Source organism: Apus apus, chromosome 5, assembly GCF_020740795.1.
Source record: "Apus apus isolate bApuApu2 chromosome 5, bApuApu2.pri.cur, whole genome shotgun sequence".
Taxonomy (NCBI): domain Eukaryota; kingdom Metazoa; phylum Chordata; class Aves; order Apodiformes; family Apodidae; genus Apus; species Apus apus.
Window position 1 is genome coordinate 1,847,485 of NC_067286.1, and position 14,480 is coordinate 1,861,964.

Below are 14,480 nucleotides of genomic sequence, written 5' to 3' on the forward strand. Positions count from 1 at the left end.
AAGGATAGAAGAGCAGAGTTAAGGAATGAGGTGACCTAGAAAACAGGAGCAACAATCTTGGGTCTGGAAATTTTGGCTGGATTTGGCACAATTTGGTTGAATTTTGGAGACTGTAAAAACAACTGGTGCTGCAATGTCACAAAATAACCAGGCACCTGCACCAGATTACTTTGCAGAGAAACTGCTTGCTGATTTATTATTATTATTATTATTATTATTTATTGCTTATTCATGCTGGTATCTTTGAGAGGTCAGTAACCCCTAACCAGGCCTGGGCATGTGAGTTGTGTCCTTGCATCCTTTCCTTCTGAGTACCTCCAAGTCATAGAGGAAACAGCAAGTTCTCTGGACCACTTGGTCCTTGATGAAATGCTTCCTGCCTCAGGTAATTCAGGAGTGGAGTTCTCTACCCAGAGCTGGTTGGAATATTGTTCTGATTCCTCTTCCAGAGCAGGCTTCTCATTGCTGCAGCCTATCCTTCTCCACAGCTTGAACTGCTTTTTGTAGTTTTGTTTCCTGTAATTACGTGTCCTTAATATAACAGAACTTGATTCTCTTGCACGACCACTTTGGGGGAAGTAAGAAGGCAGCCTCTGAAAGTGATATATTTCTGAAAGATTAAAATCCTTCCTCTCTGTGAATAAGAGGAACCACATTTTTCTCTTCAACTGTTGGATTGAAAGGGCAATTTTCTCTTTTGACACATTGCACAACAAAGAAGATTTCAGTCTGCTGAGAAGAAAGCTCTTTGGGGCACTTGGATATCCAGGGAGACGGAAAAGTCACTGATATTGGGGTAGAGAAGAGGGAGAAAACAAAAGGCAGGGGGAACTAAGACTCTGCTTTAGGTGTATGATGGACATTTATTAAATTTTGTAGCATGGAGCTTGCATACCTGTAGTCATTGCAGTAGTGGCAGTCAGAACTCTTCTGTTTGCCACTGAAATAAGATCGTATTTAAGGAGAGCACAGGACAAACACAAGGAGAAAAAGGTCAACAGAAGCTGGAGGAGACAGAAAGGTAAACTAACCACCTTTGCCATTGTGGTGCTTCCAGAGTGAATGTCTTGCTGTGCACAGCAGAATTAGAGTAGCACCTAGAATCTGATTTTCTTACCTCTTCCTTTACTCCTGTGCATTTGCAGGATGCCTTTGTAGCATTCCACGTTGACAAGGTGCTGGTGAGCAAGTACTTGAAGCCACTGCAGATTGGGGAGCTGGCACCAGATCAACCCAGCATTGAGCCCACTAAAAATGTAAGTCTATCCTTGTAAATCAGACCAAAGGGAAATGTTCTGAGATTAGACTTCGCTCTTCTGTATCAGCGTGGTTCCAGGAACAATGGGATCCAGGTTCTTCCCAATTTTTTTGTGCTAGTACTCAGAAAAAAAAAAATACATGGATATTAGTCTAAATCCACATTATGTGGTTGAGAATGAGGGGTTTTTTCATATATTTTTTTCAGCCTCCCCTATTAACCTTGGGAAGGGTAAAGTGAAGATATAGAATGATCTATTGGAACTGGTGGCAGAAGATGAATAATTTAATCCCACAGGCCCACCACAAGATGGCACGCTATGCTCATGCACAGTGCAGCCTCCACTAGACACAACTTCCATCCGAGCCCTGTGCTACCTGCCAAGATGATGGAAGAAGCACCAAAGATCTAGCCTCAGGAGTTGGGGGTACAAACATTGTGATCTGTGATGGGTACTGCTTGCTCTTCTGCTCCACCTACCTTACCAGGCAAAGAAACAGAGAAGCTGTAGGAGCAAAGACAAGTTTACCTGTGTGCAAGCCCACATCTTGCCCATTTGGACAGATCCTTTGCTCTTTCTTCCTTCCATTAAAGTGGTCCTTGGGTTTGGAGGCTGCAGCACTGCACTCCAGAAGCAGGGCACACGTGACACTGGTGCTTCCCACAGAAAATGCTGGTGCAAGACTTCCGTGAGCTGCGCGCTGCTGTCGAGAACATGGGACTTCTGAAGCCAAACCAGCTCTTCTTCTTCCTGCACCTGGCTCACATCCTCCTGTTGGATGCTGCTGCTTGGCTCATTCTCTTCTACTTTGGGACATCCATCATGCCCTTTATTGTCTCTCTGGTGGTGCTGACCATTTCCCAGGTAAGCATCTAAGTCCACAGCATGTACACGTGGACTTGAGTCAGCTTTCACACAGATCACACTGTTGCTGTTTTGTAGTCCTCAGTTTCCTTACATGGCACAGTTCTCCTCTGTTGTAAGAAAACAAACACTATGTAGAATTACAGAAATGTTTGGGCTGGAAGGGACCTTAAAGATCATTGAGTTCCAGCCCCCTGCATGGGCAGGGACACCTCCCACTAGACCAGGTTGCTCAGAGCGCCATCCAACCTGGCCTTGAAAACTTCCAGGGATGGAGCTTCCATTGCCTCTCTGGGCAACCTGTTCCAGTGTCTCACCACCCTCATGGTGAAGAACTTCATCTTAATGTCTAATCTGAATCTGCCCACATCTAGTTCTGATCCATTCCCCCTAGTCCTACCACTACCCAACATCCTAAAACGTCCCTCACCAGAAGTCCCTCACCTCCCATGTGACACGTTTCCAGCAGATGTAAGAAATTCTGCATGTGGGGAGCTCCCACTAATTCTGGGATTCTTTCAGCTTTTAGGGGAAGCCTCAAGAATATCAGGAATTCATAGTTCTTTTCTGATTGTGACTTTGGAGCACTGTCCAAGAAATAAGTCTTGATCTTTCAAAGCAAAAGTTGGGTGGGACACTGTCCAGGTCTCAATTCCTCTTCCCTCCCACTTCCTAATGTGTTTTGTTTTTTTTACCTCTTCCAGGTCCAGGCTTCATGGTTACAACATGATTTAGGACATCTTTCAGTATTCAGGCAGAGCAAGTGGAACCACTTGCTGCATAAGTTTGTGATGTGCCATTTGATAGTAAGTACCTGACCCTGGAAAAAAACTCCTTAGATCTGATGGCTTTCCTGTCAAAGTGTGTGTTTGGGAGACTGTGGAGGGTAACAGTGTCCTTCAGCTTTGGGTGAAGGAGGGGAGTCAGAGGGACTCTGGCCTTGAAAGCATTGTACTTTCCATCCTCTGTCCTTCACTAAAACAGGGAGCATCGGCCAAATGGTGGACTCTTCTGCACTCCCAGCACCATGCCAAACCCAACTGCTTCCAGAAAGATCCTGATATTGATATACACCCTTTCTTGTTTACTCTGGGGAAGAAATTATCCGTGGAGGTCAGTGTGTCTGTGTGTATGTGCTCCTGCACCAGGAACTGGGAAGGATATCCTGGTGTCTGCTTCCTTCAGTAAAACATCTGGAAGAAAACAAGTGAACTTGTAGTTGTAAATAAATGAGACGTGGTGTACCTGTCTCAGAGAGAGGGTGGAAAACCCATCAGCAAAAAGTTAATGGTTACAGCAACTTCATGACCTAGTAGAAAAACTTCCAGGAGCAACAACCTAAGGCAATTCTGAACCCCTTTTGTTGTACAACTCCATCAGTCCTTGAGACCCCATCAGAGTAGCTACAAAAGTGAAATGTTTTTCTCCTTGGAAGACCTTTGCCATCAGGAAACTTCTCATATAGAATCAGAGAAGAAAGTAGGAGGTAAAAAAAGAAAATACATGTGACTGTTTTGACCAATAATACAACTTGGCCTTGAAATATCTGATCATTCACCAAATGAACTATGAATTTGGTAAGAAAAGGAAAACAAGGAAATTAACAGTTTAAATTAAAGCCTTACATTAATGGCATGAGGATTTATAGACATTTATATTATGTATATAAATTAATAGGACAGGTGCACAAGAGGAGGACAGTAGGAATGAGAGCTGTGGGAACTGTGCAAGAAGAACCTTCTTGTCTTGGGAAGAAAGAATGGAAAACAGCAAGTGACTTGGGCAGGCTGCTTGGTTTCCACTCAGGATAATTATTTTTTTTGCTGTTTCTTTTCACAGCTTGGGATCAAAAAGACAAAATACATGCCATACAACCACCAGCACAAATACTTCTTCATCAGTGAGTATCTCCACTCTCCTGCCATAGCAGGAGGGGTAATAATGGGGCTTGTAGATCTTGCCTGGGACCTGTAGGTCTTGAGCAGAACCAAGGTGCCTGATTCAAAGAACATAATAACCAGCTTGTATCTCATTTTTGGAGGAGTTGAAAACCTGACTGGATAAAGACCCAAGTAACCTGGTCTGACTCTATAGCTAATGGGTTTTTTTGTTGTTTGGTTTGGTTTTTTAAGTACAAATGAGATGCCCCTCCAGAAGGCTGAGCTCTTGCAACCCAAATTCCCAGGTAGACAGGCATTTCATACCTATTCCTGTGGTTGTCCTGCTTTGAACAACTGACTGGGGAGCCAGATAAGCTCTGGGGCTGTGGAAGCCATTTCTTGAAATGCTCCTCTGTGGCTGTTCCTCAATTACAGGCCTAAAAAGAAACCCCAGGTTTGTAAGCACTAGACCTAGAAATGTTTAGAGGCACTAACAGAGCATCCTGACCAGTATCAGACAGTTGCTTTCTTGCAAAGTGGTTACTCTGGTAGTCAAAAAGGAGCATTAAGCTTCTGGGGTCTTGTCCTCCTTATTTTTTCAGGATCTCCACACCTCTTTTTTGATTTGTTTTCACTCTTTTCTAAAAAGAAGGCGTGGTCATAGCTCCCCCTGAGGGGACAGAAGGCAGTAGTGCCTGTGCTGACAGGTGACATAAGCAGTGGCAGGCTGCCCGGCTGAAGAGCAAGAACTGTCAATCAAGCTTCAGAGAACTTCTTGTCTTACCTTTGTTTCACCTCTTGAGGTCAGCGGGCTCCCAGATTGCTTCCTGCTAGTCTGTGTGGATGCACGCTGCTATCAGGCAGAAAACTCTGCAGCCCCAAAACTTCCCAGCTGTCCAGGGATCCTTTTATCCCCTTTTATGCTGTCATTCTGTCCATGATGTGCCTAGTGACAATGAATTCCCCATTACAGCTCTTCCTCCGCTCCTGTTTCCCACCTACTTCAACTACCACACGTTTTACATTGCCTACACCAAAAGGTATTGGGTGGTAAGTACTGCTGCTTGTGCAACCAAGATGGGACAGTTGTGGGCCTTCAACCTTTCTTCTTAACAAGGAGCCAGCTTCTGCCCAGAGCTCAGTCCCTGCTGTGCGACACTGGAAGGTCCCCAGTGGTCAGGAAAGGGAGGATGTGGATTTATAGGAACTGCTGTCCTTGATTTATGTGTATTTGGTGTTACTTCCTACGCCAGGCAGCCAGAATTAGTGCTTTGTTCTTTCTTCTCTTGCGTGTGCATAGGAGGACGGAGCAAGTTCCAGCCAAAATGAGATGGTTGGTCTTGCACTTGGCTCATTGTGGAGGCCTGGGCAGTGATTTGATACAAGTCTTCAACTCATGTTTCTGATTGCATAGCCATTTGCATATTCACCTACTTAGTGGGCATGAAAGCTCAGACTCGTCTCTGTTCTAGCAAGCCATGAAAAAGTATTATTACCTTGTGTTAACCTGGGTTGCTCCAGATGATCCAATTCAGCAGAAACCTATAGAAGGTGAATATAAATTGTTCTCTTGTACATATAACACGAAGCTTAGAAAAGGATTGAAGGAAATGTCATTTATAATTATTTTCTTTATGTGTTGTCTCTGGTTTTGGTAGGACTTGGCCTGGATGCTGACCTTCTATATCAGATTCTGTTTGATGTATGGATCATTATTAGAAATAAAGAGTCTCCTGGCATATTATTTTATATTCAGGTGAGATGTCTTTAGAAGATTCTTCAGCCATCCACTACATATTCTTTCCATCTGTGCCTGCCTGCTTTTCTCTGCCTTTGCTTATCCTCCCATGCTCTCCTTCACCACCTCATTTTTCCTTAGTTTTTTAATTCTGTCAAGTTAAACTGAGACTTTTCTGCTTAATTGCTAGTTCAAGTTTTATGTTGCCTCTTTGGCTCTGGCAGCAAATGGACTTCACAAAGTACTGACCATGACAAATACTTACCTTCCATAAAATTCAGTCCTTTGGGTGTGCTACTAGCTAGAAAAAGAGAACATTTAACAGAAACAGCTTAGCTTGGGCTTGCAAATATCCGGGCATTATCCAGCAGCATTGGCTTGAGTGGACAATTCACTTTACACTTCAATCATTTTACTGATTCTAACCAGTTCAGTCCTTGGCTACAGATAAAACAAGATGAGAGCCAGGCTACATCAGTTTCATAACAAAACATATTAAATAGTCATGAGTTTCATAAGGAATATGAAACTTCCAGGCTTTGAAAGTTCTTCCAGGTGCTGGGTTAGCAAGGCTGGTGTTAAGCTGTGTGGCTGTAGGTCTGGTGATGCTGTTATGTCAGTGGCTCATTGTTGACTTGCTGCCCTGTTACTGAATTCTGGCCTCTTATCTGATTGCACAGGATGCTGGGGAGCAGCTGGTTTGTCTGGGTTTCCCAGATGAACCATATCCCCATGGATATTTACTATGACAAGAATTTGGACTGGGTGTCTACTCAGGTAAAACATTTTCCATTCTTAAGAATTGTGGCCATTCAGGTACAAATTCCAACTGTAAGACAAAACGACTCCTCTGTTGCTTCAGGGGTGTTAACCTGTCAGTAACAGGGAAGTGAAGATTAGTAGGATATGGGATTGAGTTATGGTGACAGCAGAGGAGGGCAGCAATGGCATGGTCACAGTCAATCTAAAAATCAAAGCTAGGTCCCAGCTCTATTTCCTAAAGAAACCCACCTCCCCACTTATTGCATCATTCTGTCTTGGACCTTTTCTGATAATGCAGAGATGGAAGTCTGTGTCCTACACTTGTTGGGCAATTCCACACTAGCAGAAGGTCAGTGTGTTGTCCACTCTTTGCAGAGAGACTTCCTGGAGTCCAGCAGTGAAGTCTGGCCATCACAGGAGCACCCTGCCACCTCTGCTTTTTCTGCAGAAGTAGGTTTGAGAAGACCCAGGAGGAACTTCTGACTGTTCATGTGCACTCACAGGAGGACAAAGCCAAACCTTAGTTTTACCATGCCTCATATTAGCCAGTCTATGCACCTCTGCTGGTCCACAAAGCTGAAGGAGGATTATGATCCCTGGATTGAGGTAGCTCAGCTTAGGCTAAAAGAAAACACTAGAGCAGAGCAGCACAGCATACTGGGCTCTTTAGACAAATGAGAGAGGCTGCAGGCACCAACCTGTACTGGTTTTGCTTTCCTTTCCCCTTCTCTAGCTCCAGGCAACATGCAACGTTGAGCAGTCTCTGTTCAATGACTGGTTCACGGGGCACCTGAACTTCCAGATTGAACATCAGTGAGTATGCACCCTGAGAGAGAATTTGCTTCCTTTTTAAAAGATTGTTTCCTTTTTTTTTTTTCTTTTTCCCTTTGCTCTGTATTCTACAAATAGTTGTGAGGCACCAATGAGTTTGTCTTTCAACAGACCAAAAACCCTAATGAGATTTGTACTGTAATTCAAAACCTTCACTGAACCCACAGGAAGGTGAGAATTAATAGCTACAATTGAATGTGGGCAGGATCTAGGAAACCATACAGAGAGCAACAGGGTCTATCCAAAGTAGCAGCTCATAAGCATTAGTGAAAATGTACATGCTAAGACACCCTGTTCATGGGCTGACACAGTAGTTAAGCCCACCTGACTACTTACACTAGTACTCTAGACACTGAGATTTGCAGCTGGAGGATGGACTCATCTTTTCTGGGCTATGGAGATGGTTACTGCTGGAGAAAGAAGTAGTGTTTTCCAGTTTAAGGCATCACTTAATTTGGAGAAATGTCACTTCATAGATGCTAGAGACAACAGTAGAAAACAACAGAGGGGGGAAGCAGGACGGGCTTCTGAGTCACTTGTGCTAGAAGCACTCAAGGGCAAAGAGCCAGGAGCAGCTAAAGAAGCTACTCAGTGTGATTCCAGGGAAATAACAATGAATGTGAACATCTGAAAGGTAGTATTTCTTATGGACCACTGGAAGAGACTTTGTCTCCTGTTCACAGCCTCTTCCCCACAATGCCAAGACACAACTACTGGAAGGTGGCTCCTCTGGTGAAGTCCCTGTGTGCCAAACACGGCATCGAGTACCAGTGCAAGCCTCTGCTCACAGCTTTTGCAGACATTGTGCAGTAAGTAACAACACGTTAGCAACACATGACAGGAGGATGGAGGAGAGATTGGAAGCCTAAGAACAGCAGTCTGCTTCTTCTCTCCCAAATCAACACACACAAACCCTCATTTCCCATGTCCTCACCAACACTATGGTGAGCAGCCCTGCATAATGTGGCCTCTTGTGCTCTCTCTTTCTCTCAGCTCTCTGAAGAATTCAGGGGAGCTCTGGCTTGATGCCTACCTACACAAATAAGAAGACAAAGCTTGATGGTACCATTCACAACCTGTCAACTCTTTGCATCCCCAGCAACCTGAGAAGCAGGGACCACAGGGACTCGGTGGCAGAAGAAAATGGATGAGAACCAAAGAATATGATTCCAATAGATATGAAGTTACCTGAATTTTATTTCTGGTCTTTTCTGGTGCTTTGGTTCTGATATATTAGGAGGGGGTAGGACAAGCAGGAGATAAATGGTTAGAATAGGAGAAACTCTTTACTAACTGTCTGAGTAAACATGGTCAAGAGCATTTCTGAGCCTGAGCATGTGTTCATGTCAGATTACAGGCTGGTCTGGCTACACTTAACTCTATGCCAGAATCCTCTGACTTTTTTAGGTACTCCTCACAATGCTTAATACAACATTTGCTTATTTGAAGGCATTTTAAATTGTACAGGATTTGTAATTAATATAGTGGTCCAGCAATGTGCTTGAGTCATAATGAATTATAATAAACTATGTATTGCACTCAGAGTATTGCAATGTGCAGTTGAATAACAGTATAAATGTGTTTCCCATCTCTAGAGCATCCTCATGGTCACAATTCCAGGCCTTCCCAGTTATCTGGAAGGAATACATGGGTTGAAACCAGCTCAAGCCCACTGCTGTCTTCAAAGTTTCTCTATTCATTGTTTGTTGTTTGTGCTGAGCCATGAGTACACTCCTCCTGCTGGTCTGGCTGAGCTGTTTTTGACAACCATGAGGTCCCCACTGTCAAGTCTGTGCCCTAAAGGGCTCTTAAACACTTCCTGCCTGTAATCCTTCCTGCCTGTGATCCTTCATGCCTCATCCTTTGTCCTTGCTTCTCAAAGCTGTGCCTATTATACCTGTATTTCATTATGTTGACACCATACCTCATTCCACATTAAGTAACTGCTCATTACTGCTATCTACATAAGACTGTTATTGTCCTATAGCAAGATAAACCAAACATGAAATAAATTAGCTATAGACCCTAACACTAGCCTTGACCCCAACAGCTCTAACATCAACCCCAACCCTAATCCATTCAGACAAACAGATCTGATGACTTTTTTTCACTAAATGAAGTAAAATGCATTTTTTACTCCCTATGTCTTTGATACAGAGCAGGAAAAAATGACAATTTCTGGAGCTCAGTTGCCTTCCTTGCTTCCTGCTGAGATTTACAGCACTGGAAATGAACCTGAGAGATGGGATTACAAATAAAATCAGGTGGGGGAGGCTGGATGAGAAAGCAAGGAAGAAGGGAGAGTTGGATAGTTAAGGCAAGTCTGGAGTTATGCAAACTCTGCATCATGCTGTGTGAACACGAGGTGAGGCAGAGCTGCTTGTGCTCCAGACTTTGTCCCAGCTACCAAAAAAAAAAAATAGAGTATCCACAGTTAAGATCATTTTCTTACAATAATTAAAGTGATGAGGTTAGTAAATAGAGATTTCACCTGGTTAAAAGATATAAGAAAGCCTCTGATTAGATAATAAATGGACTTTATATTGTTTGTGCAATGATTTTCTGAATTATACATGCCATGCTCAGCACTGGTTGTTACTTAAAAACCTTTAACCTGGTACAGTCAGCCAGAACATACAAAAGATTTGTTATTAAACCATTTTCTACCCTGTAAAGTCTGCAATTATGTTTAGAGGTTAACAGCACAAAGTACCATTCCCAAACCATGGGAGTAAAAGAAGTAATTCCTGAAAACTCTGTGGGAGAAGTAAGGAGTGAGGTAGGACTCAGAATGCTATCACTCATTCACACATTTCCACTGTTTTTAAAAGCTTTAAAAAATGACTTTCAGTAGTGTTTTAAAATTATTTCCTTGGATAGATGAGAGGCCTGATTTTGAAGAACAGCATTTGACTTTTGGACCTTCGATATGACTGGGCTTCTAGTGCAATTTGCAGGAGCCCTGGGAGTCAAAATGCAGTAGCTAAAAAGAGCTGCAACCATTTCAGCTGAGGAGCCAACAGTGTGCAAGGGAGGAAAGGTGTGCCAGAAGGTTGAGCAAGACAGAGATGAAGGGCTGTGGATTAATGTGGAACAAAGCCTAAGCAGTTTGGCTTGATGCCAGAGCAAACAGGAGGAGCTGCCAAATTTTCCCCAGGTATCTCTGACCAATCTTATCAGGATGGCAGACAGCATAGGTTGGGATGAAAGGCTGCCTCATTACCTGGGAAAAATATTTAATGGCTTGGTGAGATTTTACAAAGAAGATATCACTGAGAGGGCCCTCAGGAAGGAAACACATACAAATTAGTTACACAACCCAACAGAAGAGCATAAGAAAAAAAAGAATTATGTAAAGAACTTATGGTACATGAACACAGAGTGGAAGTAAAATTAGTATCACCCCTAGAGTATCTTCTCTAAATGTGAAGAATGGTGGAAATAATACAAAATATTAACTGACTTATTCTAAAATACAACATTTATTCCTGCAGCTCAGAAGTGCAAATTCTATTCTTTTCCAATGGTCATACCTTGAAACTGGAAGTGCAGGACAGATGGTTTCCTCTGGAAATCATATTTAAAATTTGACTTTAAAACAAAGTGGTTTTTTCTGATAAATTCTCTCTGACAAAAAAGAAGGTATGTTTTCAGAAATAGTGTGCCTGACAAACAGAGCACCTCGTATTATTAGCTAAATATTAAGTAAACAAAACAAGCACATTCAGTGTCTTCTCTATTATAAAGCTGAATGGTAAATAGATTTTAATATTTAAAGAAAAAGCTGTATCTGGTAAAAGGCTGACAGATCTTAGCCAAACTTTTAATAATGTAATGACAGTTTATTTGAAACAGTTCCTCGTGCTGTGGCCTTCTCAAACTTGTACATGTATGCATATCAGATGCATAACTTCTACTTAAAAATAAGATGTAACTTATCTGTTTTGAATCTAAAGCACCTGGGAAAAGCACTGAGTGTCCAAAGCACCTTGGACTATGCACATACACAATAAATAAAGCAGGGAAAATGACCAGAGATTTCTTCCTTTTCACTTTTCCAGCTTCTCTCCACAAAGTCAAGGTCATTGTCAGGAGCCCACAGACAACATGGGAGCTGTGATTAGGCAGAGCTACACCATTTTATCTCCTTTACATGTGCCAATTTTGATATTTTTCCCCCTCATCTCAAGCTACCCAAAAAGGAACACCAGCCTTATTGCCTTATTTAAGTGGGTTTAACAGCAAGACAGAGGAAAAATTGCAAGTCAGGCAAAAATACATTACACTTCTGTTGAAGATGACAGCTTTAGGCAGAGCAAGTAGCGTGGCATTTAAAGCAGCACTGGTTTGGCCAGCTTGCCTGCCAGGGTCTGGTTCTTCTTACCTGAGCAGAGCAGGTTGGAACAGGTCGTGCAGACCTTGGCTGGGGCTGGGGTCAGCCCTGCTCCATCTGGGTAGAGCTTGGCTGCAGCAGTTGACAAAAGATGCTGTTTGGTCCAACAGGCAACATGCTCTGCACGTTTTCCTCTGACCTGTTCTATCAAGACAAGGCTACTGCAAAGAAAAAACACATTGAATGGAGTTGTTCCCTAAGGGTGAGGGAGAGGTACCGACTTCCCCAGGAACTCAGTTACCTGCTTCTTCACACACTTTCAGTGGCAACCTCAGGAGCATCTGGGAGGGAAGCCAGACCTAAAGCTGACAACTTGTGCAGTCAGCAGCCCAGGGAAGGCTGCTCTCAGGCATTTTAAGTTTTCTTTCCCTTTTGAGGGGTGTTGCACCTGCAACTTAAGTCTGTAAAGAGTGTCTTCCATCATCCTTATTACCTACATCCACAAGGCCCAGGAGAGATTCCCGAGTCTTAAGCATAGAAAACAGATTCTTCTTCCCTTTGCATTTTTGTAGGAGTCTTATCCACTTGCGTGTCAATGCTGTTGCTGTCAATCCTGAATCAACAACCACTGTGAGACAAGGATTTATTGCTCTGAAAAAAACATAATCAAGGCAAGATAACGAGGTTCCCAATATTGGTCAAAGTTTTTAAATGGTGAAATCTGAGAGGAATGAGCAAAGAATAAACACCAAAGTTAACAGACATATATATAAAAAAACATATTACACAGTTAACAAATCTATATAAAACATTTTTGTAAGTTATTGCAAGAACAAGAGATTAATTTTTTCTTCTGACTGGTTTCATTAGATCTTTACAATATCAGAACTGGGTAATTGGATCCAAATTTGGTTACAGCAACCCAGCAAAACTCCTTTTGTACTCTCATAATGATTTAAATGAGATCGATTCAGACCAAGGTGAATGTTTCTGAGGTTTTCAAGAAACTATGAAACCACTGTGTGCAAGTGCTTCTGAAAAAATAAATAAAGCAAAGTAACTGGTGTCTAATGTTTTCTCTCAAGGTAAAGAGCAACATATCATCACTTAATGAAACAGGTCAGGCTGAAAAATGTCACCATTTATCAGGTAACAGTACTAGACCTCCTTGGCCCAGCTGCTTTGCTCTGTTAAGCAGGATGCAGAAATGTATTTGATTTATTTTAAAAAAGGACAACTTTACCCAGCTTTCTGTGTAACCTGAAAATAAATTTTAGCATAGCTCTTAAGGGCCTGTTTACTCTCAAACTGCAATGCAGTTTGATTTCCAGCTGTGCTGGGATCGAAGTTTGATTTTGGGTCAAACTCCAGGAGGACAAAGTTCAAGCTTTTGTTACACAATGAAATCACACAGGCTCTGCACAGCAACCCAGGCTGTAAAAATGTCAACATTACCAGCAAACTGAGCATCAAGCTACTTCATTATTTTTACACCACTGCCTCCCTGATTAGCCTTGATTAGCTAGACTATATAAATATGTAGCCCTTTACAACCTTTTGCAAACATAAGGCTTTTCCAGGAATCTTCTTCAGTCTAAATGATCTTTCCCCACAACTGAAAAAGTCATGAATCTCAGAACTTCTCACAGTTGAGAACTTTTCATCAGGGAAGTATGTTGGTATTTCCTTAATGGGACAGAAGAGAAAGGGAATGGCACAGATGAGTTGCAGGTACCTTAAACAGTTATTTGTGAGAAGATGCTACAGCTCAGATTATGAAGGTCTTTAGTTTTTAGTTTGGATTCAAGAGCTAAGCAGGAATCTAGCAATTACTGACAAACAAACCACAAATCTGTAACCATCTCCTCCTTTGGCATCAGGTCAGAAACGGCTCATGCCCTACTGTGATTTTGTGGGAAACTAGTGACTCACAAGCCTGTCTGCCCAAGAAATCAGGGATCAGATCTCCAAATGGAGAAAACACAAGAGGAGTAACGTGCACATTATTTAGCAAAGGACCACGACTAACTTGGTGGAGGTTAAAATCATGGTCACCTACACACTGCTTAGATGATTTGCCCTCAGTGGCTTTCAGCAAGCAAGGAGGCAGTTGAGTTCAAGAAAGGAATTCAGGGCTTATTTTTTCCAACATACTTAAAGCACTAAAAATCTGATTCAAATCTACCTCACCCCTTTTATACCCTGGAGATTTAGCAACTCCATATACTCAGTTATCTCCTGGCACAGCCCACTTCAACAAATGTCCATTTAGATTCTGAACTCTGCTGCTGATTTTGTCTACTCAGGTCCAAACACTTTGGAAAAAAAACAATCTAGGAATAAAGGGTACACACCCCCGAGGACAGGTGCTCCTGAAGAAGCTGGAATTTCAAAACATAAGCTTCAGATTCATTTCCAGTGTTACAGATGTACACCTAAAATAGCAGCAACATGTTGAACAATTCTCCGTTGTAAACAACTGAAAATGGTATTGCAGTGTTTAATTTTACTTGAGCAGAACACCAAGTCCAAATACAAATGAATTGTCCACATGACATGACACAGTCTGTTTTCATGGTAAGCAGCCATAAATTAATTCATTGTCTTGTTTGTTTTAAGGAACAGTATTATTGTTCTTCATGTGTTGGCAAACCCTCTCGACACCTTTTGAGCAAGGTGAGTTTTACTGTATAATAGTTGTCATGGTCAGTTTAGCAGCACAGAACACAGGTCAGTCTTCCAAGCACAAGTCCATTGAAACGAGTTAATAGAATAATAGAATATGCTGAGTTAGAAGGGACCCATCAGGATCA

General features: G+C 42.3%; 1 protein-coding gene across 1 annotated transcript; it reads left to right on the forward strand.

Moving 5' to 3' along the window:
• The first annotated feature begins 1,928 nt into the window (after positions 1-1,928).
• Positions 1,929-7,379, forward strand: LOC127385318 (acyl-CoA (8-3)-desaturase-like). Its single transcript, XM_051620968.1, has 6 exons — positions 1,929-2,123; positions 3,963-4,023; positions 4,977-5,053; positions 5,662-5,759; positions 6,422-6,518; positions 7,237-7,379. The coding sequence occupies exons 1-6, from the start codon at positions 1,929-1,931 to the stop codon at positions 7,318-7,320; spliced, it is 612 nt and encodes a 203-aa protein (XP_051476928.1). The 3' UTR covers positions 7,321-7,379.
• Positions 7,380-14,480: the final 7,101 nt, after the last annotated feature.

What these genes read in the sequence shown, in the direction of transcription:
- LOC127385318 (XM_051620968.1), top strand. Translation starts at nt 1,929, where the DNA reads ATGCTGGTGCAAGACTTCCGTGAGCTGCGCGCTGCTGTCGAGAACATG. An exon ending in TGGTGCTGACCATTTCCCAG is followed by an intron (nt 2,124 to 3,962) that starts GTAAGCATCTAA and finishes TTCTTTTCACAG; the next exon opens with CTTGGGATCAAAAAGACAAA. An exon ending in GCACAAATACTTCTTCATCA is followed by an intron (nt 4,024 to 4,976) that starts GTGAGTATCTCC and finishes TCCCCATTACAG; the next exon opens with CTCTTCCTCCGCTCCTGTTT.